The sequence below is a fragment of the Martes martes genome (genome assembly GCF_963455335.1).
Source record: "Martes martes genome assembly, chromosome: 16".
NCBI lineage: Eukaryota > Metazoa > Chordata > Mammalia > Carnivora > Mustelidae > Martes > Martes martes.
Genome location: NC_137904.1, coordinates 17727145 through 17753732, shown reverse-complemented (window position 1 = coordinate 17753732; position 26588 = coordinate 17727145). Strand labels below are relative to the sequence as shown.

The 26588-nt window shown below is 45.4% G+C and overlaps 1 protein-coding gene across 2 annotated transcripts; it reads left to right on the top strand.

The window, feature by feature from the left end:
* Positions 1-10757: 10757 nt before the first annotated feature.
* On the top strand, positions 10758-25997 carry LOC308357586 (uncharacterized protein). Of its 2 annotated transcripts, XR_013968216.1 has the most exons (8): positions 10758-11079; positions 12014-12366; positions 14479-14586; positions 15236-15278; positions 17941-18081; positions 19520-19628; positions 24613-24690; positions 25281-25997. XR_013968216.1 is itself a non-coding variant. In XM_080827226.1 (6 exons), exons 2-6 carry the CDS (start codon positions 12341-12343, stop codon positions 19532-19534), a joined length of 333 nt encoding a protein of 110 aa, XP_080683352.1. In that variant the 5' UTR covers positions 10758-11079; positions 12014-12340; the 3' UTR covers positions 19535-19935. The 2 variants fall into 2 exon arrangements, 1 of the variants encoding a protein (XP_080683352.1); XM_080827226.1 differs by lacking the exons at positions 24613-24690; positions 25281-25997 and having other exon boundaries at positions 19520-19935.
* The last annotated feature ends 591 nt before the right edge of the window (positions 25998-26588 follow it).

Below are 26588 nucleotides of genomic sequence, written 5' to 3'. Positions count from 1 at the left end.
TTTTAAAGATTTTATTTATTTGTCAGAAAGAGATAAAATTAACACAAGCAGGAGGAGCAACAGGCAGAGGGAGAAGCAGACTCCCTGCTGAGGAAGGAGCCTGATGCAGGACTTGATCCCAGGACTCTGGGATCAGGACCTGAGATGAAGGCAGAGACTTAACCCACTGTGACCTTTTTTTTAAATTGGGTTGTTTTGTTGTTGAATTGAAGAAGTTTTGTTTTTTTTTTTATGTATTCTGGATATTAAACCTTTATCAATATATGATATGCAAATATTTTCTGTCATTCTGTAGGCTGCCTTTCACTCTATTGATTATGTCCTTTATGCACAAAAGTTTTCAATTTTGATGGATTCACTTTTTCTGTGTTGATTTTTGCTGCCTGAGCTTTTCCTGTCATATCAAGGAATTCATTTCCAAGTCCTATATCATGAAGACTTCCCCTGTTTTCTTCTAAAAGTTGTATAGTTGTAGCTCTTACATTTAAGTTTTTGACACATTTTGAGTTCAGTTTTGTATATGGTGTAAAGTAAGTGTATACTTCATTGTGTTGCTTGTGAATTTGCAATTTTCCTAAAAGCATTTATTAAAAAGACTCTCCTTTCCCCCTTGAATGATCTTGGCACCTTTGCCAAAGATCTTTTGACCATTTAGATGAGAGCTTATTACTGGATTCCCTGTTCTTCCCATTGACCTATAGGTCTGTCTTTGTTCGAGGACTATATTGCTTTTAGTACTGTTGTTTTATGATATGTTTCAAAATCAGGAACTGTGAGAACTCCAACTTCATTCTTTTTCCAGATTGTCTTAACTATCCTTGTTCTCTTGAGATTCCATATGAATTTTAGGATAGCTGTTTTTATTTCTGTAAAAAATATGCATTGGGACTTCCATAGAGATCACCTAAGTCTACTTTTTGATGGATAGTTATTCTGTTCTTACTCCAATACAGTTCTTAGTATTTAGAGTCATTTCTAATTTTATTAGTTTGAATATTATCTCTCCGTGGGAGGTAATGTTAAAGACGCTACCGGGCAGCAAAAAGCAGCACTTCTGAGACAGGAGAGCATGAAGAGAAAAAATAAAAACCTTAATTTACAAGTAACAAAAGTTTTTAAAAAAGTGGAGATAGATATATGTATGTATGTAAAAATCCATTCAACCTACTTGACCTGTTTGGCACTCAAACACAACGCCCAACAAATGCAGAATACCCAAGGACGCAGGAAATACTCATTGAGATAAACCACATTCAAGACCATAAACAGGTCTCAAGAAATTTTATAAAAACAGCTTAGGGGCAGCTGGGCGGCACCATCAGTGAAGTGCCCCTCTTCCCTCTATCTCAGGGTCTTGGGACTGAGCCCTGAGTCAAGCTCTGGGCTCAGGGCAGAGTCCACTAGGACTCTCTCTTTCCCCTACCCTTCCCCCCTTCCCCGCTCACGTGTGCTCTTTCTCTAAAACAAACAATTAAAAAAAAAAATTAAAATGGTTGAGAGTGGGAGGGGTGGGGAGAGAAGCGGCCCCGGCGGGGGGAGCGGGAGGAGTCCGAGATGCTGCCCGCCCTCCCATGGCCAGGCTAGCTCAGCCGCCGCCGCACGGAGAAGCCCAGCGCCAGGAGTCGCGGTGCGCACCAGCCGGTTGGCTGGGGGCCCAGAGCGCCGCGCTAGCAGCGAGTAGCGCCTCCAGCAGCGGCCGAGCGCGCTCTCTTGGCGGCCAGGGGGCGGCAGGCCAGTCCAGGTAGGCGGCGAGGGCGGTGCCCAGGGTTCCGCCCGGGGCAAGCAGGATTAGCATCGAGATCCCCGCGGGACTGATGGAGCTGCCGCAGGGCTTCACGGTGGACCTGGCAAGGCACCAGCCTGCGGACCTGCTGGAGTTCGCGCTGCCCCACTTCACGTGTCTGCAGCAGCAGAACGAGGGCAAAGGCGCCGCGGACTTTGGCCATGAGGGCGGGACCTCGGGGAGAGCGGGCACCGCCGCTGGGGACTGCATGCCCAGTAAGGGGGTCAACTTCGCGGAGGAGCCCATGCACACCCACTCAGAATGGCTGAGGAGGAGGAGGAGAAGGCGGCTGCGGACGCCAGGGACTTCAAGGCCCTGGTAATAAACCTATTCACCGGGGCGCCTTGGTGGCTCAGTGGGTTAAAGCCTCCTGCCTTTGGCTCAGGTCCTGATCCCAGGGTCCTGGGACCCAGCCCTGCATCTGGCTCTCTGCTCAGCAGGGAGCCTGTTTTCCTCTCTCTCTCTGCCTACTTCTGATCTCTGTCAAAGAAATAAATAAATGAAATCTTTTTTAAAAACCCTAAATATTCTTGGTGTTCATTAGTACCCCATGCGTCTCCATTTTATTTTTACTTATTTAAAGAATTGATTGATTGATTTGACAGAAAGAGAGAGACAGTGAGAGAGGGAGCACAAGCAGAGAGGGAGCACAAGCAGGGGAAGTGGGAGAGGGCGAAGCAAGCTTCCTGCTGAGCAGGGAGCCCCAGGCAGGGCTTGATCCCAAGACCCTGGCATCAGGGCCCCAGCAGAAAGCAGATGCTTAACCATGGAGCCACCCAGGTGCCCCACTACCTAACCTATTAAGTAAGTTTTATTAACACGTTTTGGGGTCTGCCTTCTGTGTGTTAACACGAACACATTGTGTTTTCTTTTGCTCTTTCGTGATCACTGAGGATGTTATGAATCTTTTCATGTGTTTATTGGCTGATTTTTTTTTTCCTCTTTGGGATATTTCTGTTCAAGTATTTTCGTTGTTTTTAAGTTACCTACCTTTCTCTATTCTTTATTGATTCATAGTTATCCTATATATTTTTGTGTATAGTTACTTAGTTGGTATATCGGTATAGCCTTTCATAGTTTTAGTCTTGTCATTTGGTGGCCAAGAGGTTTTTTTTTTTTTTTTTTTTTTTTTTAACCTTTTAATGAGTAGAGTACGACTTGCCAACCTTTCTTATGCTTCATGTTTTTGGTGTCTTGTTCAACTAATCTTTGCCACCTCCCCCAGATCGTAAAAATATTTTCCTATTTTACCTTCTAGAAAATTTGTGATGTCATCTTTTGTATTTAGTCTACATCAGTCTGGAATTGAGTTTTAGGCTATTTTGTTCACTGTGGATACTCAACTGGTTTAGCAGGGCTTTGTCAAAGTCTGCCCTTTTTTGTTTATCTGTTTTCTCTGGTCATTTCAATAGTCTTTTTGTAGTAAATCCAATCCCATCGGATTCTCCTCTCACTCTCTTTCTCTCTCACTCTTGCTCTCACTTTATTCTTCAAATTTCCTTGGTAATTACTAGTCCTTTTCATGTCCATGGAAATATAAGAATTGACTTCTCAATGTACACAGGCACTTGCTAGATATGAAACTGGGATTGCATTGCATCTCTAAATCAAGATGGGTTAAATTGAAACTTTACAATACCGATGATCAAATCTATGAACCTGTTCTATTAACATATGTAACATATTACCATATTTGACATCCCATTTATTTAGATCATAAATTCTCCTTAGTGATATTTTATGGTTTTCTGTGTGGAGACTTTCTGTGTAGAGATTGTATAAAGTCTTTGGAGAGATTAAGTCCTAGTTTTGGTGCTCTCATAAATATGATTTTCAACCTTTATTTGTATTTCACAGAATTCCGATGAATTTTTCTTAATTTTTAACTTATATCCTATGACCTTGATTAATTCACTTCCTGATTCTAATACTTTGTACATTCTTTTAGAATATCTTTCTATACAAATTTCACTCATTTTATCCAGTTGTTATACCTTTGATGTTTCCTCCATAACTTATTATACTGGCTAGGATGTCCACTTCTAGGTTTGTAGATTACTTGTTCAATTTTAGGTCTTCAGTATTACAAAATTTTATGTCTGCTTGGTGAGCTTATTATTTTTTCTCTTAAAAGCAGCACATCATTATGTGTGTGTGTGTGTGTGTATTGATGCAATCTAACACATTTAATCTTTTTTTAAAAAGATTTTATTTATTTATTTGACAGACAAAGATCACAAGTAGACAGAGAGGCAGGCAGAGAGAGAGGGGGAAGCAGGCTCCCTGCTGAGCAGAGAGCCCCATGCGGGGTCAATCCCAGGACCCTGAGATCATGGCCTGAGCCGAAGGCAGAGGCTTAACCCACTGAGCCACCCAGGCGCCCCCAGATTTAATCTTTTAATTAGAGTATACAACCCATTTACATTTCATGAAATTACTGAGCCCCTAAAGTTTTGTCCGTTGTCTTGCAATTTTTTTGCTTCATCACTTTTTATGTCCCTTTTTAAAAATACGTTCTTTTCCTTTGTATCTTTAAAATGCTGCTAAATGCTGTCAGCCTCTAAATCTCTGGTCACTTAAAGTACATACAAAATGAGAAAAAAGAATGTAGATTTACAAAGAATAACCATTTAGCTTTTATAGATCCTTCTTTTAAAACACTAGAGAATTTACATTCACAAAATGAAACAAATTCAGAAGGAAGGAGTAGGATGAAAGCCACCTTCATCAGCACATAAACAGATATTAAATACCAAAAAGACCTGTAAACTCCAAAAAGATGCGAACTGTTTTCCAAAAGATGGCAGACGACTTTAGGCAACCATAACTTTCATGGAGATTTAGGAGGTAGAGGTGGTAGAGTTGTTCAGTAGGCACCAAAAGCACGTGAATAACCTTGGACTGAAAGGAAGGAAGACTGAGATTCTAAACAAAAATGTTTTATTAGAAAAAAAAAATATATATATATATGTGTGTGTATGTGTGTGTGTGTGTGTGTGTATAAATATGAAATACATAAAAACTACCCCAGTCCTAAACCCCAGCACCTGGGAGCATGACCTTATTTGGAAATAGGGTCCCTGTAGATGTAACTAGCTAGGATAAGGTCATATTTGAGTAGGGTGGGCCCCTAATTCAGTAGGACTTGTGTCCTTCTATGAAGGGAAACTTGGGATACACAGATATGCACTGAGGGAGAATGCCATGTGAAGAAGCCCAAAGCCAGGGCAATACTTCAAGCTGGGAGAGAGGCCTGGAACAGATCCTTCCTTAATACCTTCCAAAGGAGCATGGCCTACCAACACTGTAGCGTCTAGAACTGTGAGACTGTCCATTTCTGTTGTTTAAGCCACTAGGTTTGTGGTATCTTGTTATAGCAGCCCTAGAAAACTAATACAAACCTCGTTAGAGGAAAAGAAACCAACCGTAAGCACATGGGGAATTGGAAAAAAAAAAGTATATATATATATATATATATATATATCTAACTGTTTAAAACATTGAAAAGGAACACACATTTGTGAGCCCTGTGAAAAGGAAAACAAGCAAACAAACAAACTGAGCCCCAGGATTCACTCAGCTTTGCACCTGGAGGAGTTCTGGATGGTGGGGGGTATGGAGGAGATTCCAAGGAAAAGATGGGAGTCTCCCTGGTGTGAGGATAGAGAGATTGGAATTCAGGAAGGCTGGAGTGACGACAAGGTCATGGGTTGCAGAAGGAAGGAAGTCAAGTAGAAAACCAGCTCTTGGAAATACACACTGGAGTCCTCTTGAGTCCGTGCTCAATAGGAAGCCGTGTGTGTATAAGAAAATGCCCCAGCTTCCAACAAAGAGTAAAGGGAACTGAACCGGATGGTTCCCAAGACTCATACAAGGCTAGAGGTCATTGGAGTTTCAACCAGCCAGAGTGAAGAGTTCTTCGGGATAAGTCAGAATATTCAGTAGAGACCCAGTAAGGATCATGAGTTAGTAGTGGGACTCAATGATCCCTAAAATAAAGGTGACTCTACAGATTCCCTCAACAAGTTGAAGAACAATTTTAGAAAGAGTCAGAATGACCTACTAATATCTCACTGCCCATGTGACAGCCAATAATAGAAGGAAGATAGCATCCTACAAAGAACTCCTTCATGGAAAGGAAGGCAGTTGAAAAGGGAAGAAGGAACAGACAGGAAAAAGAAAACACGACTAGCGAGGTGGTAGACTTCAACTGAAACATTTCAACAATTACCTTAAGAATTAGCTATTAATATTCTATTTAAATAAAAAACCTAAATATGTCAGTGAAAAATAAACTTTAAATAGAAGGATGCAGAGGATAATATAGATTTTGTGAAAAGAAAAATTATGAACAGGGCTGTACCGTACACATACTAATCCTAAAAGGCTGAATTTAATAGGTCTTGACAATAGACAGTAGAAAGACAACACATATAATGAACAGAGAAAGACAATTCAGAACAACAAAGGATCCATTTAGAAAGACACTGCCATCGTAAAGGCGTCTGGATCCTATTAGAAAGCTTCAAAGTCCATGAAGCAAAAACATCTTGAAAAAAAAAAAGAAATTGACAAATCCACAATTCAATTGGGAGAATTCAACACCCATCTGTCAATAACTCATAGAACAAGCAGATAGAAAAATGGGAAGTCCATAGACCTAAAAATCCATTCAACCTACTTGACCTGTTTGGCACTGGAACACAACGCCCAACAAATGCAGAATGCCCAAGGACGCAGGAAATACACATTCAAGCCCATAAAACAAGTCTCAAGAAATTTTCTTTGAAAGGTTTTATTTATTTGAGAGAGAATGAGTGAGAGAGAGCATGAGAGAGGAGAAGGTCAGAGGGAGAAGCGGCCTCCCCAAGGAGCTGGGAGCCTGATGCGGGACAAGATCCTGGAAGTCCGGGGTCATGACCTGAGCCCAAGGCAGCTGCTCAACCAACTGAGCCACGCAGGCGCCCGTCTCCAGAAATTAAAAAAAAAAAAAAAACAGCTTAGGGGCACCTGGGCGGCACCCTCAGTGAGGGGCCCATCTCCTGGTTCTGGCTCAGGTCCTGATCTCAGGCTCTTGTGATTGAGCCCTGAGGCAAGCTCTGTGCTCCGGGCAGAGTCCACTCGGACTCTCTCTTTGCCCTGCCCTTCCCGCCTCCCCCACTCACGTGTGCTCTTTCCCTAAAACAAAAAAAATCCTTAACAAAAATGAACAAATGAGGCCAACTTAACTCTAATACCATACTCTACTACCAAAACTGGTGAAGAAATTTTAAGGAAAAAAAAAAATAGCCAAATGTCCCCCCAGAAACAGACTCAGATACCCTTAACAATACATTAACAAATTGAAATTAGAAGTGGTCCCAACATTTGCCTATGTTTTCTGAAAACTGTTACAAAACTGGTATGATTTCTCTCAAAAATATGTGATAGAATTCACAACTCAAACCTTCTTGGGCCTGGAGTGTTATTTATAGGAATGTTTTCCAACATAAATTCAATTTCTTTAAGAGATATAGGGCTATTCACATTTTTCTTTTCTTCTGATAATTTTATAACTTGTACTCAAGAAAATTTTCATTTTAGTTGAATAATTTATTAGCATTATATTTATAACATCCTTTATTACGCTTTTAAAAATTTAGAGACTCTCTAGTAATATCCCCCTTTTTATTCTGGATAAAAGTGATTTTTTCCCTCTTTTATCCTGATCAATATTGCTAGAAGTTTATCAATTTAATCTTTTGGAAGACCCAGCTGTTGGCTTTGCTGACTGAATCAGTCAGGGTTCAGTCAGGAAACAGAAACCACAGAAGCTTTAGGAACAGGGAAAATGTAACGTAAAGAATTATTAGCAAGTAAAGCTGATCAACGACGACAAGGAGTAAAAGAGGAGTTAAGGCTACACCATCCAGTATGGGAGTCACTAGCCACTCGAAGTGGCTTCTGAGCACTTGAGACGTAGCTAGTTGGAATAGAGATGTGCTGTCAGAATAAAATATACACTGGATTTCAAAGACTTCATATTAAAAAGAGGTTAAAATAGCTTAAAATTTTAATAGTTTTATATTGAAAGGAAATATTTTGATATACTGCATTAAATAAAAATATGTATTTTTTAAAATAAAATACATTATTAAAATTTTTAAAAAAATGAACAATGGTTGAGAGTGGGAGGGGTGGGGAGAGAAGCAGGCCCAGGGCGAGCGGGCTGCTTCTGGCGAGATGCCCAGGGCGAGATGCTGCCCACCCTCCAGGGGCCGCGCTCGCACAGCCGGCGCCCCTGCAGCGAGCAGGGGAGCGCCAGGAGCGGCAGCGCGTGCCAGCAGGGCCTCCGGGGCCCAGAGCGCCGCGCTAGCAGCGAGTAGCGCCTCCAGCGCCCTCGGAGCGCGCTCGCTTGGGGGCCGCGGGGCTGCAGGCCAGTCCAGGGAGGCGGCGAGGGCGGCGCCCAGGCACCCACCGCGGGGCAGGCAGGATGTGCACGGAGATCCCCGCGGGACTGACGGAGCTGCTGCAGGGCTTCACCGTGGAGGTGGCGAGGCACCAGCCTGCGGACCTGCCGGAGTTCGCGCTGCCACACTGCACGCGCCTGCAGCAGGAGCTCCAGGGCAAAGGCGCTGCGTACTTTGGCCATGAGGGCGGGACCTGTGGGGGCCTGGCCGCTCATATCTAATCTTCAGAAAAGGAGAATTGCAGGTGCCACCATCTGGCTTCTCAGGCCTTGGTGCCTTGGGGGAAGGAGCTGACGACAGTGCTTCGGACAAGGAAGGATAATTTCACTAGGAGGGCCCCAGTGGCGCCTCTCCCCCGCTGACCGCCAGGGGGCGTGCCGGCTGGCGGGAGCAGAGCCTTGGACACATGACAACGGGCTGCCTTTAAGACCGCTGGCCCTGGCGGCGGTTACCTTGGGGCGGGGCTTGGGTGACAAGGGCGGGTAGGGAGCACGTGGAGGAGAAAGCAGTGGCTGCCAGAGGAGTCCAGGCCCTGGGAGGGCAGGACCTTTGAGGCCTCTGAGGGTGCACTCTGTGAGTCGGGGTTGGGGGTCCTGGTGTGGGAGGGCCTGGTGCCCCGCGGGGGGTTGGGAGCGCTGGCCCCACCCAGGAAGGGGCCCGAGGCCCGGGCGGCCTCAGAGAGACCTAAGCTGGAAGAAGGAGCCGCGCCTCCATGTTGTGTCCCCCTCCCGTCCCCCACAGACCCCAACACGTTCCTCCCCTCCCCTGGGCCCCGGCATCAGATGTGCTGGCAAAGTTTGCAGTTGGAGCAGGCCCATACTGAAGGCCCCCAGCTGAAGATAGTGGTTGGGACTGAGTAAGGCTAATTTCACCACGAGGGCCCCAGGGTCGCCTCTCCCTCGCAGATCGCCAGGGGGCGTGCCCCCCCTCGCCCCCTGCGCGGCAGAGCCTTGGACACCTGACCACTGGCTGGCCCTCCCGCTTTTTGGCAGCTCGCCCTCTTGGCAGTTAACTTGCCGCGGGGCTTGGGTGACAACCACAGGTTGGGAGCACGGGGAGGAGAAAGCAGTGGCCGCTGGAGGCTGGGGAGGTGACTGAGGGGTCCAGGCAGTGGGAGGGCTGGGCCTTTGAGGCCATCAGAGGGAGCGCTCTGTGAGCCAGGGGTGGGGGTCCAGGTGTGGGAGGGCCTGGTGCCCCCCAGGGGTTTGGGGCACTCACCCCACCCGGAAAGGGGCCCCGGGCAGCCGCAGAGAGACCTAAGCTGGAGGAAGGAGCAGCACCTCTGCGTTGTGTCCCCCTCCCCTCCCCCACAGACCCCCACACTTTCCACTCCTCCCCTGGGCCCCCGCATCAAGATGTGCTGGCAAAGCTTACAGTCAGAGCAGGCCCCGCACTCAAGGCCCTGGGCTTGAAATCTTAGCAATGCGTTTTCCACCTGGAGGAACCAAGCATTAGAGAGGTCTGCCTCTTTCCAGGGGTGTGAGCCCATTAAGTCATTTCAACTCCCAGAGCCTCAAACTCCAGTTTGTCAGAAAAAATGAATGAGAGACTATGTTAGAAGGCTGTTAAACTTGTAAACGATTGCTGCCTTTCTCAAGCCCTCTGCGGCAGCTGCATTGAGTATTTTACATAGGTCATCTCAGCCCCAGAATTTAGGGTTCTCACTTTTATCCTGCCTGTGAGCAAATATGCACTCTGAGAGTACAGCGACTTGCCCAAGGTCTCAGAGCAAGTGAGTGGTGGAACCAGGATTGGGTGCTAGGAGAGGCCGACTGCAAAGCCCACGCTTTGATTCACTAAGCTGCTGCTTCTGTCCTTATTTACATTATAAGAATTGTTGTTAATGCCTGGGTTATCATTTTGCTTGCTTGTGGGAATATGGATATATACAAAGTGAGTTACAGGGCTCTAAAATTATTCCTGGAAAGATGAGAGGCCCTGGCGTCAATATGCTTCCGATTTGGTACAGGCTTTCCCAGAAGTATGAAATTCTTTTTGTTCCTGTGGAAAGGAACCAGAGCTGGTATTGCACAGTTCATTGATAGGTTCATGCACTAAGAAATTAAAATGGGAAGGAAACTCCACAAAGAAGAATGTCAGGTGCAGGGGAGTACCCGCTAGAAGAAGCAGAAAAAGATGAAGAAACAGAAGTGGAAGAAGAGTGTAATCAATATGATAGAGAGCTGGAAAGTATGCAACAGGAATTAAAAGAAGATGACATGTTAGTACAGAGAAAGGCTCTGCAGGAGGGGATCAGGAGGAGAAGGAAGAGGAAGGAGAAGAGGAGGAAGGAGTGGAGGAGAAAGGGGAGGAGGGGGAGAAATGGGAGGAGGGGGAAGAGGAAGAAGGAGAGGAAGGAGAAGTGGAGGAGGAAGAGGAAGAGGGGGAGGAGGAGTAGAGGAGGAGGGAGAAGTAGAGGAAGAGGAAGGAGGGAGGAGTTGAGGAGGAAGGGGAGGAGGAGGAAGGGGAGGAGGGAGGAGTAGAGGAGAAAGTGGAGGTGGTGGAGGAGGAAGAGGAGTTGGGGGGAGGAGTAGAGAAGAAAGGAGAAGAGGGGGAGGAAGAGGAGGAATGGGAGAAAGAGGAAAGAGGGGAAGAGAAAGGGGAGGAGGAAGACGGGGAGGAAAGGAAAGAGGAAGAAGAGGAGGAGGAGGAAGAGGGGGAAGAAGATGGCCGAGAGGAGGAGGCTGCCAGAGAAGAAACAGAGGAAAAGGCTGGAGAAGCAGAGGGGGAGGAGGCTGCCATTCAGGAGAAACCACAGCGAAGCCTCAAGAAATCACCAAGTCCGTGACCAGTTTGGAGATACTTACACTGACTGATTCCCAGTCAGGCATGTCAGGAACTTCCCTAGTAAGTAGTAATTTTAAGTCATTCATCTATTCTTTCTTTCTTTCTTTCATTCATTCATTCATTCATTCATTCATTCAGAATCACGGAATGCTTACCATTTGCCAGGCTACGGGGAAAATACAAATAAGATACAGTCCATTCTCTTAAGGAGCTCTAGGGTGTGTAGGGAGGCAGACTGATACCTGAACACCATAAAACGGTATCCTAAGTGCAGTGATTGAGTGATGCGTGGGAGATATTTAAAAAACAAAAATGAAGGACACTTAGCCCAGGTAGGAGGATGGTCAGGGAAGGCCTCCTGGAGGAGGTGTGCAGGGGAGCTGACAGAAAGGGTTCCTAGGGGTTAGTTGGAATGCACTTGTCTTAGAACAGAGTCAGCGTGATCACAGTAATGTAGGCTCTCCCCCCGAAGGAGAACTCAGTTGAGGTCCAAGGAGAAGTGACTGTTACTCGCCCATCCTTGGAGATGACCAGGGCTACTTAGAAGAATGGTTTTGCTGTGTGGTTCTGCTCGTAGGCCAAGAATAAACCTGGCACATGCATGATTCATGTTATTTAAGTACAAAATGTCCCAGGCTCCTTTTTATTTTTTTAAATTATTATTATTTTTTAAGATTTTACTTATTTATTGGATGGAGAGAGTGAGAGCACAAGCAGGGGGAGAGCGGGAGAGGGAGAAGCAGACACCCCACTGAGGAGGCAGCCCAATGTGGGGCTCGATCCTAGACCCCAGGATCATGACCTGAGCCAAAGGCAAACACTTAACCGACTGAGCCTGCCAGGTGCCCCCCAGGCACCTTTTTGAAACAGATCACAGTTCCAGTGTGAGGCAAACACTAAGGCTGGCTGAGTTGGAACAGAAAGAAAAGTAAAGGAGGGAATGAAGCAGCTATACACTGTATTTGGAATCACAATCTTTTATTTCTTTTTTAAGAGAACCCTTAGCGAGTCAACGGATGCGTTAGAATCAGAGCATTAGGAAACAAATGAGCCTTTAAGAGACTTGAGCTCAAACGAGAATTTCTTGATTTGGATCAAACGGGTTCCCAGGAACCAGAGATTAGTTTCCCTGAAACACAGCCCTCAAGCGAGCTTGGGGAGAAAATCGACCAGATGTCCCAGGATGAACCGCGACGGGAAAGGAGAGAGGAAAAAAGATGATCAGACTTAAGTGAGCGACGAGAGGAAGAATTCCAGTCCAAAGCAGAGATCCCCGAGAAATCACTGGGGTCTACCAGCGAGGACATGTTGTTTCGAAAGGATGACCGCGCCAACGTGTATCCTTTGGTAAGGGAGTGTAACATGGTTTTTAGTGTCCTCTAGTGCTTTAAAGGCATTGTTAAATAAGGGATTTTATGCATATGGAAGAAAAAATACCACCAGAAATATTCTTTTGAACTAATAATAGACTTGCATGTTTTAAAGTTCAGTTCAGCGCTCTGGAGGGACATGTGCGACAGGAGTGCTGCCTCTGGGCCTGACATCTGGGTCGGACAGTGTTGTTCCCCAGGCAGGAAATTCCGGACGTGGTTTGTCTGTGACATAGGGTGCCCTTTCTTGTGGGAGACTCAAGGTCAATCTCTCCCTCTCCTCCCCGTTCCCCTTCTTTCTCACTTCCTCCTCCTGCTCCTCCATTCCTTCCCCTTTCCCTCCTCTCCTCACCTCTTCTGCCTTAGATGGCAGAAGCTCCTAAATCCATTACGGGCTCCTAAAACTGCGCGTTCGGAGATGGACCAGAAAGCAAAAGGTGTGAAAAAGTGAAAGCCACTGAGAAAGGCACCAGGGGGTCGACTGGCATCTGCCTTTGCCACACAAATATTACCATTGACCAAGAGAAGGATGAGGAGGAGAGTTTTTCCCTTCTCCCTACATGTGCCACTGAATCAGCTCCCTTTTTCCCTGTAGATTCTGCCTTTGGAAGATTTGTAAGCGATCGGATGCACGTAAAGTGTTTAATGTAGTTCTGACACACAGTGAGCACTGGACGGCTGTTCACATCTAGATGATGATAGCGGTGGTGGTGGCAAGGATGGTAGTGATGATGAGGATGATGGGAAACTCCTAGTGGGAGATGCAGACAACTGACAGCCTCCTTTCTGTAGACTGGGTTTACTTTGAGCAGTGGAGTTCAAGGTCAAAACTTGGGCTTGCCCAGTCTGAAAGACAGAACCAGTTTTAGAGCCCATGAAGACTTTTGGCTTGTTTAGCCAGCTAGCACGACATCCGGGGGTATCGCTAATGAGAGCAAGTGTCCTGTGTGCCAGGGGTTTGCGTCCCCCGTTAGCCTTGGGCTCACTGCATAACTCAACTCTTCTAGACCACCTCCCTCCGCAAATTTGTTTAGCTCCTTGAGGACACCTCCTTTCTGTTCCTTTCTGTTTCCATTCCTGTATAGGTTTTTTTTTCTCTCTCTCTTTTTTAAAGATTTTATTTATTTGACAGAGAGAGAGAGAGATCACAAGTAAGCAAAGAGGCAGGCAGGGAGAGAGGGGGAAGCAGGCTCCCTGCTGAGTGGAGAGCCCGATGCGGGGCTCAATTCTAGGACCCTGATATCATGACCTGAGCCAAAGGCAGAGGCTTAACCCACTGAGCCACCCAGGTGCCCCCCCTTTTTTTCTTCCTGTTAAACTTAATAAGAGCTCTTAAAAAAAAAAAAAGAAATTAAAGCAGGGGCACCTGGGTGGCTCAGTTGGTTAAGTGTCTGAGTCTTGATTCCAGCTGGGGCTATGATTGTGATCTCCGGGTTGTGAGCCTGAGCCCCGCATGGGACTCTGCACTGGGCATGGAGCCTGCTTGGGATTCTCTCTGCCTCTCTCCCTCTGGCTCTTCCCCCTCTAAAAATAAATAAGTTAACATAAAAAAAATAAAAATTCAGGCAGATTCCTCTTCTCGCACAGACCACACCAAATCCATTTCCTGGAAGTGACTACCGTTCCAGTTTGGTATTACTGTATATCTTTCCAGACCTTTTCCTGGACACCTACAGACATGTCTGTGTGTGTACACACACGACACACGCTAGGTTTTGTTTTCTTTACCAGTCAGATCTTCTGCATGACCACTTAGTATGTCTCAGAGGGTTTTCTGTATCAGGGCATGTAGAACCACTTCCTCACTTTAAATTCAACCGGTGCGGGGCGCCTGGGTGGCTCAGTGGGTTGAGGCCTCTGCCTTCGGCTCGGGTCATGATCCCGGGGTCCTGGGATCGAGCCCCACATCGGGCTCTCTGCTCCATGGAGAGCCTGCTTTCTCCTCTCTCTCTCTCTGCCTGCCTCTCTGCCTGCTTGTGATCTCTGTCTGTCAAGTAAATAAATAAAATCTTAAAAAAAAAAAAAAAATTCAACCGGTGCCCTGTTATGGATGGCCATTTTCGTTACTTCTGATTTGTTCTCTCCAAAGGGGCTTCAACAAGTGTGTTCCTGCCTCTCTCTCTGCCTGCAGCATCCCCCTTTTCCTTTGGGGTCCCTGCCTTAACCCAGAGGCCTGGAATAATTCAGAGTACTCCTGGTAAGTAGGCATAACCCTGGATACCGACTTCCACCAAGAAAACAAGGTGTCATGCATTTATGAGAAGGAATCTTTGATGATTGTCAAATGCAGTGAAATCTGCTTTGGACCCTAGCATTTTCTGTTCACGTTTGGAAGGTTGCTGTAAGAGCCAGCTAGCTCCATGATCATTCACCACAAACGGTAACACTAGTGCCCAGCATCAGATGATACCGTGTGCTTTCAATTAGTGTGAGCGCTGCTGGAGGAAGGAGGTCCTGTTAATACTGAGTCAGTTGCTAAAAGTCTCTAATCACTTAGCCATCCCTTTAGATGCTACCACATTCTATTAATTGGCCTCGGTTAATTTTTTAAACAGAATGTTTTTATTTTAAGTAATGTCTACACCCAGCATGGGACTGGAACACTCCGAGATCAAGAGGCATAGGCTTTACTGACTGAGCCAGCCACACGCCCCTAATAGGACTATTTTTTGGAGCAGTTTAGATTGATAGCAAATGAAATGACAAGTACAGAGTTCCCATATACTCCCTTGTGCCCCCCACCAGGTTCCCCTTTTGTTAATATCTTCATTAGTTGGGGACGTTTGTTAGAGGTGATGAGCCCATGTTGACTGTTACTATTAACTAACATCCATATTTTACTTTAGGGTTCACAACTGGTGGTGTGACATTCTCTGGGCTTTGACTAAGGTATGATGAGGTATATCCACCATTGTAGTGTCCTATAGACTTGTGTCATTGCCTTCAAATCCCTCGTGCCCCACTCTCCATCCCTGCCTTCACCCCCTCACTCCCCGGCAACCATTTTTTCCCCTGTCTTCATAGTTTTGCTTTTCCAGAATATCATGTAGTTGAAATCATACAATGTGAAGTCCTTTTTTTTTTTTTTTTTTAAGATTTTATGTGTTTATTTGTCAGAGAGAGAGAAGGAGAAAAAACATCTGTCGGGGGAAGGGCAGAGAGAGAGAGAGAAGCAGACTCCTGGCTGAGCAGGGCGCCCAATGCAAGGCTCGATCCTAGGACTCTGGAATCATGACCTGAGCTGAAGGGAGACACTTAACCAACTGAGCCACCCAGGTGTCCCCACTGTGAAGTCTCCTTAGGTTGGCTCCTTTCACTTAGCAAAATGCATTTCAGATTTCTCCATGTCTTTTCCTGGCTTGCTAGTTCATTGCATTTTATTTCTGAATAATACTCTTTTTGTATGAATCCAGTTTTTATAAACTGTTTTAATCACATCCTTGATTTTTATAAAAGACTTTGCACACAAAAATATGCATAAGTAAACTACTGTTGAATTAAAAGTAGTAGTCAGATTTATAATACCTCAAATTTTTCATTTCAGAAAATTTTTATCTTGGATTTATTCCTGGGAATATGGATTTTTTTTAAAGATTTTATTTATTTATTTGACAGATGGAGATCACCAGTAGGCAGAGAGGCAGACAGAGAGAGAGGAAGGGAAGCAGGCTCCCTGCTGAGCAGAGAGCCCTATGTGGGGCTCGATCCCAGAACCCTGGGATCATGACCTGAACCGATGGCAGAGGCTTTAATCCACTGAAACACCCAGGCACCCTGGATATGGAATTTTTAATCATGCTTAGGGAATTTTGTATCTCTGTTCTTTATTCTTCCTGGGAAAATGGTATATGAGGACCAAATACAAATAGTCCCAACTGAATAATTGCCTTTCTTAAGGAGTTCCTTAGTGACTATACTGTAACTTGACCCTTCCATATATTTTCATGAAGTAAATTGAATTTCACAATATTAAGTGCTCACTGTGTGTCAGTTACTGAGCAGTCTAGGTTCTGGGGATGAGGAGGATAGGACGTTCTTTGTGTTTACTGTTGACTTTCTTTTCTTTTTTAAGCAAGGTATAATTCATGTACCATTAAATTTACCTTCTTAAAATTTGAAATTGTGGTAAAATACACATAAAGTAAAATTTACCATCTTTTAAAAAAAGATTTTATTTATTTATTTGACAGAGAGAGACACAGCGAGAGAGGGAACACAAGCAAAGGGAGTGGGAGAGGGAGAAGCAGTCGTCCCAAGGAGCAGGGAGCCTGACAGGGGTTCGATCCCAGGATCCTGGGATCACGACCTGAACCGAAGGCAGAAACCCAATGACTGAGCCACCCGGGCACCCCTCATCTTTCTTTTAATTATTTATTTATTTATTTGAAAGTGGGGGGTGTGTGGGGAAGGGCAGAGGAGAGTCTTAAGCAGACTATTCCTGGAGCACAATGTCGGGCTGGATGCCACAACCCTGAGATCATGAGCTGAGCCAAAGCCAAGAGTCAGTTGCTGATCCAACTGTGCCACCAGGCACCCCTAAAATTTACCATCTTAACCATTTTGAAGTGTACAGCATCGTAGTAGGTACATTCACACTGTGGTGCAACCAACGCCTGGAACTCATCTCGTGAAAAGGAAACTCCCTACCCATTGGACAACTCCCCATTCCCCACCCCTGCCCCTGGCAACCACCATTTCACTTTCTGTCTCTATGGATCTGACTCCTCTTGGGACCGTGTCTGTGGAATCCGACCGTATTTGTCTTTCTGTGACCGGTGGATTTCACTTACGTGATGTCCCCAAGGCCCAGCCACGTCGTAGAGCGTCCGGTCTCCTTCCTGTGGAAGCCTGAACAACACTCACATGTTGTTCATCCATTCGTCCATCACGGGACACTTGGCTTCCTCTTACCTTCTGGTTTCTGTGAAGTATGCTGCTCTGAACATGGGCGTGCGAATGTCTCTTTGAGACCCTGCTTCCAGTTCTTTGAGCTAGGTGTCCAGAAGTGTCATTGCTGCGTGATACGCTAACTCTGCTTTCAGTGTTTGGGGAGCTCTCCCTGGGGTTTTCCACAGCCGCTGCACCATTTCACATTCCCACCAAGAGTGCCCAGTGGTTCCAATTTCTCCTCATCCTGGTAAAATTGACCCCTTTAAAGCGTACCATCCATTGCTTTTTAGCATGTTCACAAGGATGTGCAGCTGTCACCACTGTCTAACTCCAGAACATTTTCATCCCCCACAAAAGAAATCCATATCCCCTGTCACTCCCCGACCACCTTCCCCAGGTCCCCAGCAGCCACTGGGCTCCATTCCATCTCTATGAATTAGACGGACCCTGCACTGTGTGTGGCCCCTTTCACTCAGCGTCATGGATTTGAGGGTCCTCCATGCCCTAGCATGTGGTTGAGGACGTTCTCGAAGTGATTTCCCTCACTTTGCACTGATGATGTGAAATCCTTCCCCTCCAGAGACAGTGCCAGGGGTGCCTGGCATCACAGTTCTGGGCTCCGTGCACTCAGTGTCTTGCTGGTCTTGCCTTTGTCTTCCAGACCATGACTTGGTCTTTCGGAAGGAACAGTTCTCTTCCTGTTTCCTACATTGGAGATGAAAACCAGCGAGTCCTTCTGTACATCTGTGCTCACACTGAGGTCATCTATGATGTCTTCAAGAATACTCAGCACCATCTTCAGGTACGCAAGTTTTTGTTGCTTTTTAAGATTTTATTTATTTATTTATTTATTTATTTATTTATTTATTTATTTAAGAGAGCAAGCAAGAGAGAGCAATAGGGACAAGCAGACGCCCCTGCTCAGCGGGGACCTGACGTGGGGCTGCATCCCAGGACCCTGAGATCAAAGCCTTAGCTGAAGGCAGACACTTAACTGACTGAGCCACCCAAGAGCCCCCAGACACATATTTTAATAAGGACCTTCCTTAAGTCAATGCCTAGGTCAAAAACATCACAGAGGGTTTCCCAAAAGCCTAGTCCATACTCAGAGATCCATGCCATGTAGGTGCAGAATTTGCTCTCTAGATGTCCAGAAACACACAAGCCCAGCAAGCAGCCCTTCTTGGAGCTCAGTTGAATGTGCGGCCCTGAGCACAGTGCTGATGGGTGGGAGAGGGGGCAGTTTGTGTCTGCAGAGCAAGGAAGGAGCAGCAGGCAGACGGGCTGAGAAATAGGGACCATGCTAGGCAGCTGTCCAGCCTCCTGCAGAGTCAGGTGGCTGGGGGTGGCCTTGACCACCCATCCATCCGTCCATCCATTTGTTCATTGATTCCACAGGTATTTATCAGAACCTCTTTGTTTCAGATTCTGGATCTGTAGTCATGAACAAAACAGATCTAGCCTCCCCCCCCCCCCGCATGGAGCTTATAGTCTCATAAATACACAACTACGAATTACAACAAGCACTCCAAAGGAAATGTGGGCTGCTGCAGGAGAGAGATCAGGAGTGAGAGATGGCCCCCCAGTTGGTTGCGCTGGCAAACATTCCCTTTGTGCCAAGATCTGACTGACTGAGGAGAATGAACCAACCAGGGGCAGTTTGGGGAGAAGCAGTCCAGACCCAGGGAGCTCCAGGTTTGCAGGCTGGTATGACTGACATGGAGTGAGCAAGGGAAGAGGAAGGAGGGAAGAAGTGGGCTATTCCCTGGCAGGGAGCACTAGGATCGTGTTTGTTTCCAAAATGTTCCCGAGTTACTGGGAAAGGATTGTGGGGGGATGGGAATGAAAGCAGAGAGACCAGCGGAGAGGCTTTTGCTCCAGATCTGCTCGGTGGCCTGAGTGGACACTGAGGGACACTTAAGGGAGATGAGGCCAGCAGGGCTTCAAGGGGGCTGGAGGTGGGTTAGAACTGCAACATTTATTCCCCACCTGGGTTCAGAGTTGGGCACATGCCTAGATCTGTAGGGAGCCCCTGTCCTTGGGGGAGTGTGGCTTACCCTCCAGGGGTTTTGAGGGAGAGAAAATCGGAAAACCACTGGTTATGGAGAAATGCCAGGGAAAGGCCGTAGGAGTGGAATTGTCAGCCCGATGAACCTGGAAGGGGAGCTTAGTTCTCTGTGGGGCTCCAGCCTCTCTGGCCATCCTGAATGTTTCCGAGCATTTTCTCTGCATTTCTGCAGGCCACGCTAACGTGATCTCCTGCCTCTGCATCAGTGAAGACAGGCGGTGGATTGCCATGGCCAACAAAGGGCCCCACTGCCTGATAATCATCTGGGACTCCTTCACAGGGTAGGCGTGGCGCAAGCCTCTTTTTCCCTACTCAGTGTAGTGTATCAGCAACAAAGGAGAAATGCCAGTCTGGGCATGCAGAAGCCAGCGGTGGGATGCCGGGTGAGGGTGAAGCGGCCTGGGGAGGCTGGCCGTCCTGTTGCCTTGAGGCCCAGTCAAGTGACATTACCTCGTGAATTTCCCCATTTACAATTCTTGGCTCTTTAGGCCTAGAAACTTGGTGTGGCAATGTCCCAGAGTAGATGAGGGAGGTTAACACTAACCCATCTTGGAGGCCCACAGAAGTGAAGTGATTTTCCCTATCTACAAAAAAAAAAAAAAAAAAGAGGCTGACCATACCCACTGATTTAGTTTCCTTGGGCTGCTCTAAGAAATTACCATATGCTGGGGCACCTGAGGGGCTGAGCAGGTTAAGCCTCTGCCTTTGGCTCAGGTCATGACCCCAGAGTCCTGGGATCCAGCCTTGTATCAGGCTCTCTGCTCAGTGGCGAGCCTGCTTTCCTCTCTCTCTCTGCCTGCCTCTCTGCCTACTTGTATGATCTCTGTCCATCAAATAAATAAAATCTCACAAAAAAAAAAAGAAAGAAAGAAATTACCATATGCTAAGGGGCTTAAAATAACAGAAAGTTATTCCCTCACAGTTCACGAGGCTGGAAGTCTGAAATTAGGGTGCCCAAAGGGGTGGTTCCTTCTGGGGCTCTGAGGGAGAACTTGCTCCAGGCCTCTCTCTCAGGTGCTGGTGGTGGCTGGTAGCCCGTGGTGTTCCGTGGCTGGTAGACTAATCACTCTAATCTCTGCCTCTGTCTTCACATGGCGCTGTCCCCTGTGTGTCTGTTTGTGTCTGCACTTCTCTGAGCTCAGCAGTCATTGGTTTTAGGATCCAACCTAATCCACCCTCATCTGAACTAATACATGGGCAAGGACCCTATTCCCATATAACGCTCACATCCTGAGGCTCTGGGTGAACCTGACTTCTGAGAAGGCCCTCAACACACTGCACTTACCTTACAGGACTATCAGGAAGCCCAGTGGCGCACAGTACATGGCCCATGATAGATGTTCATGTGCGTTTTCTTTCTTCATTTCTGGTCCTAGAGGCAGAGTGCAGTGCTAGATTAATTGATAAGATCATAAGGCCCTGGTTGAGTTGTGGGGGTGGTGACATGGGGGTAGATGAGTCCAGTTGGGGACGATTAGGAAGAAGTTGTTTAAAGCTCTTGGGTGTTCTGGAAAGTTAGGTTGAATGTTCTAAGATACAGGGCCCCCAGATGACTGGTGACCTCCTAGGGCCCTGTTACTTAGTCCTGGTCCTCATCTTACTAGCCGTCTCAGTGGCATTTGACACTTGTCATTTCCTTGGCTTCTCTGATACCACGTCCCCTTGGTTTTCATCTGCGTTCTGAGACTCTGCTTCCTCTGGCCCAAGATGGTGAGGAGGACGCGGCTGGTCCTTTTCTCCAGCCAGGAGGGAACAGACCTGGGGTGGTAACCACACCATCTTCATCTCCCTAACCACCTCATCATTCCTCTTTTCATGGATGAGGAAGCTGCTGGAGAACATTCCACCGGGATGTCCCGGGGACATCTCCTGCTAAAATGTCCCCAAGCCCTGTTGCATCTCCTCCCGGAGGCCTTCTGAACCCGCCTCTGCTGGCCCTGCCCACCCACTCCCCCCTGGCCAGCCTCCTCCTCTGCAGCTTCACTCTGCAACCCAACCTCCAGGATGGCGATTTAGAATACACCTAACATGAAATTGACCATCTTCACGTTTCTAGAAAAGATTTCCTTATCATTTATTTAAGAGCAAGAGAGTATGAGTCGGGGAAGGGCAGAGGGAGAGGGAAGGAGAATGCTCAAGCAGACTCCTCGCTGAGTGCAGAGCCCAACATGGGGCTTGATCCCGGGACCCTGAGATCATGACCTGCACCAAAACCAAGAGCCAGCCGCTCTGCCAACTGGGACATGCAGGCCCCCCATTGTAAAAAATATATATTTCTTTAATTTAAAGGTTTTATTATCTGCTGGAGGCAGAGGCTTTAACCCACTAAGCCACCCAGGTGCCCCAAAATATGATTTTTAAACGTCTAATTTGGTGGCATTAATTACATTCACAATGTTGTGCGACCACCGGCACTATTTCTGGAACATTTTCATCACCCCAAACAGAAACTCTGTGACAGTGAGCTCCCCATTCTCCTTCCTCTCGGCCCCTCATCAACTTTCTGTCTCTATAGGGTTGCCTGTCATCATTTTATGTCCGTGAATCATACGTGGCTTTTTATGTCTGGTTTTTCTCTCAGCATAACATTTTCAGAGTTCTCCCGTGCTGTGGCATCAGTTTTCAAAATTCTATCACATGGATATACTGATTCTGCTTATCTACTCATCTGTTGATTTTTAATAATCTTTTAATTGAAAGCTAACGTCTCCTCTGGCCACCATCTCCAATCTTGGCCCTCTTCCTGGAGGGAGTCCATTTGGTGTGTTTCCTTCCAGAACATTTGCTGTTGTCCTAAATACAGATACATGGACATCAGCGTGTAGCATCGTGTGGTTGTTTTCCACAGCATTTTGAGTGTGACCTTTTCCCAAAGGCAAAATCTGTTTGTGTTACTACCCTGCTGAACACCCTTCAGAGGCTGCCTCTTGCCGACCCAGCCTGGGATAGAGGGAAAAACGCATCTTGCATCCTAGTCACGGGAACTCGTCCCCCAGCAAGTGGAATTCCCCTTCCGTGTGCCTGGCTGTCCCCTGGGGCTGTCACATGCTTCCAGCTGCAAGTAGTGGGATATCCGACTTACACATGAGGGAAAGTTGTTCTATCCCGTGAGAGAGTCCACAGGAGGAAGGGTGGGCCCGTCACGTGTGTCTCTTCTCTGAAACTGTTGCCGATAGCTCCTCTTCCCCAGGCGTGGCTGGCCCCTTAAAAAGGCTTTATTCTTTGCTTTTTTCTTTTCTTTTCTTTTTTTCTAAGATTTTATTTTTTTATTTGACAAAATAGAGAGCAAAAGTAGGCAGAGAGGCAGGCAGAGAGGGGGGGGGAGCAGAGTCCCTGCCGAGTAGGGAGCCTGATGCGGGGCTCGATCCCAGGACACTGGGATCATGACCAGAGCTGAAGGCTTAAGTGACTGAGCCACCCAGGTGCCCCTCTTTGCTTTTCTCTTGCTTGTAAAGCTGTCTCCCCGACTAGACTAGGGGTGACTCTGGCAGCGATTTTTTTCTTCTTTTTAACTGCAAAGTAGAGTGTATCTGTGGTTAACAATTCAATATGTCAATACAAGTTTTATGATATAGTAAATGATGACTTTGGGACCCGGAAAAGGTTATTTGGTTTTAGAATTAATATTCACTTTATTAAAGTTATAAACTAAGAACCATAGTTTTTCCTTAAACTTCTCATTCAACTTAAAAATCTTACTCCTTTTATAAATCTAGCAGATTTTTACAGTTGCCTTTAAGGGTGTTTAGATTAATGTTTGACCCAACTCACAAATTTGATTATTAATTCCTTTTAAACATTTTTAAACTGCACTTAGAAATCGAATATATTTGGTTTTATCTCTAAGTTCTTTAGTAGTCTGATTAAAAGATAAACCCTTCATGCATACTTAGGGAATTCTTGTAAATCTAATAAATTAGACCTAACTATGGCAAATCTTAAATTCTCATAAGTATTCTAATATTATTTATAAACCAGTGTGATTTGAATGTAAGATCACAAGTCTGAACCAATGACGGGCTTTAAATTAGAGTCACAGATTTAATCCATCAGAGGCTCTGATATGTTAAATTCTTTGAAACATCACCCATTCCTAAGCAAAATAAACAGATTCTCTTCCCACCATTATGCTTACAGACCAGGCCCGGCTGACATCACTGGCTCTCTGTTTAATTCTGGAAAGCCACAGGGATAAGATGCTTTTCCCCACTAAGGACATCACGGTGGCATTCACAGCAATGTTAGGACCGCCTTCTCTCAAATGATTTTGGGGGCTAGTTCCCAGGGGGATAAAGTCTTCTCCGGTGACAGAGAAGCAGCCTGGTCCTCAGCTGGGGCACAGACTTGGTCCCAGCCAGTTGGGGCACTGGAGTGACCTTCGAGGCCTGCCGATATTTCCTATAACAAGGGCTCTGCAATGAAAAACAATGGAGAACCACCAGCCCGTGGTCCTGGATCAGGACGTCCTACCACCCGGCCTTCACTCCCCCGACCCCCATGCTGCCGCTCACTCACATCACTCACAGCCTTGCTTCTGTTGTGTTTCTCTGGCTCGCTTAGATATTTAAGTATCTCATTTAATTCTGCATGTGACAAAGATTTTCCTGCTTCTTAGGGTTCTACAGTCTTGTCAGGGACACAGTATAGTAGTGAATGAGGGAAGGAAAAGTGAGTCCTTCCTTACCCAGACATGTCTCCAGAGTCACCCTTGTTTAGTTTAGAATCTGTCCTTTAGACTCTTCTGTGCACAGAAATGTGTGCACTCTCTCAGCTTCTGCACTTTGTGGTTTCCTCACTTGCATAGTTACCACAGGGTTGATTTATGGGAAGGGAGCCAGGCGGTCCATGCTATTCACCATGTTGGCAGGAATCAGAAACTCTTTCCAGTATTTGGCATCACTCCAAGTTACCTTGTGGCCTTGTCAAATTGAGATATGTGTATGCAGCAGTTTTTGTCCACAAGGACACAGGGTAAAGGTTATTAGTGAATATTGTGCTACTTTTGCTTGTTCCAATTTACAGATGATGAATTATAATAAATAAGACTAAATAAGAAATGGGGACACATTTGGGACCATTAATTTTAACGCTCAGGGTTTCAATTCTATTCCTATTGCTTACAAAGTGCTGTTGTCTTTTCTGTTTTATATTCCTACTCAGCAATTTAATATAATATAAATATTATTTATTTTTAACGTTTAGCTTAACCAGAGAAAAACAGAAAATTTGTCATAATGTAATATATTTCCATATTTTGTATTTCAGAACCATCTTACTTTTAATCCAACAAATAATCAGGAATTGGTGAGCAACAGTAAAACACAGGCAATATATTATTTGTGGGTAAGTAGAAATATTTTGATTTGTCTTAAATGTAGGGACAAGTATATGTTCATTCCCCAAGTACAGATGTTTTGGTAATGTAACAGTACAGTACCTACTTAGGAAGCAATAAATATGTATTAAAATGTTTTGATTTAATTCTAGCATTGACTTTAGTCTCATTGGAAACTAGTGTATTAAATCAGAAGCAGATAATTTAAATTTCATTTAATTTTTAAAATAATGAGGCGAATATTTATTTGAATGTATTTAACATGTTTAAAAAATACAGGGTTTTTCAAGACCTTGGTTTTTACCCCCTTTTAGAAAGGAATTAGCAAACAGATCAGCAATGTATCTACTGACACAGGGCAGAATCCTGAGATTAAAAAAACATCAAAGTTAAACAAAATTACCACATGACCCAGCAATTCCTAAATCCAAAAGAATTTAAAACAGGCATTCAGACAAGTACAAACATACAAACGTTCATAGCAGCAGTATGATTGTCAGTAACCAAAAGGTAGAAGCAAACCACCTGTCCCTCAGCTAATGAATGCATAAACAAAATGTGGTCCATCCGTACAATGAACTATGATTTGGCCATGCAGAGGAACGAGGCACTGACTCCCACTACGACATGGATGAACCTCGTATACATCATGGTAAAGGAAAGAAGCCATATACAACAAGCCAGGTGCTGTATGAGTCCATCGATGTGAAATGTCCGGAAGAGGAGAATCCATTGAGACAAAGTACAGAATGGTGGTTGTTGGGCCTGGGGGAGGGGCGTGCATGATAACTTAATGGAGGGGTTCTTCCTTTTGGGGTGATGAAAATGTCCTGAACTAGACAGAGGGGATGGTGCCCAGCATTGTTAGCGTACTAAGTGTCCCTGAATTGTACACTTTAAAATGACTAATGGTTGGAATGCCTGGCTGGTTCCGTCAGTGGAGCACATGGCTCTTCATCTTGGAGTTGTTTGGTGTAGAGATTACTTCAAAATAAAATCGCTATTTATTTATTTATTTATTAAGATTTTATTTATTTGTTTGACAGAGATCACAAGTAGTCACAAGAGGCAGAGGGGGAAGCAGGCTCCTTGCTGAGCAGGGAGCCCGATGTGGGGCTCAAACGCAGGACCCTGGGATCATGACCTGAGCCGAAGGCAGAGGCTTAACCCACTGAGCCACCCAGGCACCCCTCAAAATAACATCTTTATAATTAATTGAATTTAAATTTTAAAAATATTTAAGGCATAAAATCTTTTAAAAAATAATAAAATGATTAATGGTTAATTTTATGTTATGTGAACTTTACCTCAATTGGAAATGCAAAACAAAAACAAAAACAAAAACACTGATTCAATCACCAATTTTCAGTGCTAGTTGTTACTTCTGGTTCTTATTGTAACTTTAATGCCTTAGAAATGTAGCATTCAGATTTTCATTTACTACCATTTAAGGTCACAATCGTTTGTGGCTTTTTTTTTTTTTTTTTTTTTTTTTACGTATTTGCTTTTCTTTCAGAATGCTTTCAGATGTTCCTTGAGGCAGGTTCTCTTATCTGAGGAGGTTGCAAAGCTCTGACCCTGTTTAGATGCATTCCTTTTGATTTTGTGGTTATAGTAGTTATTTCTTTTAGAAACCAGGTCTTTTTGTAGTAGTGATTCTTTTTTCTGTACCCCTCAGTATGAAGAGGGAGATATAGTTGCTCACAGTGCCCCACGTTGAACAGAAAAAGTGAGTATGTTTCCTGCATTTTTATATGTCAGATGTTGTGGAGAGTAAATATGTGTAAGCTTAGTCACTTCGGGCTACTCTTTGTTTGTGTTGATAGTACACCATGGGCAAATCATTTGACATTTTTACTTGGGTCCTTTACCGTATTGAATCGTCAGCTGAAAATAATGGAACCAT

What these genes read in the sequence shown, in the direction of transcription:
- LOC308357586 (XM_080827226.1), top strand. Translation starts at nt 12,341, where the DNA reads ATGACCGCGCCAACGTGTATCCTTTG. An exon ending in AATAATTCAGAGTACTCCTG is followed by an intron (nt 14,587 to 15,235) that starts GTAAGTAGGCAT and finishes ATTTTACTTTAG; the next exon opens with GGTTCACAACTGGTGGTGTG. An exon ending in TTCTCTGGGCTTTGACTAAG is followed by an intron (nt 15,279 to 17,940) that starts GTATGATGAGGT and finishes TTTGTCTTCCAG; the next exon opens with ACCATGACTTGGTCTTTCGG.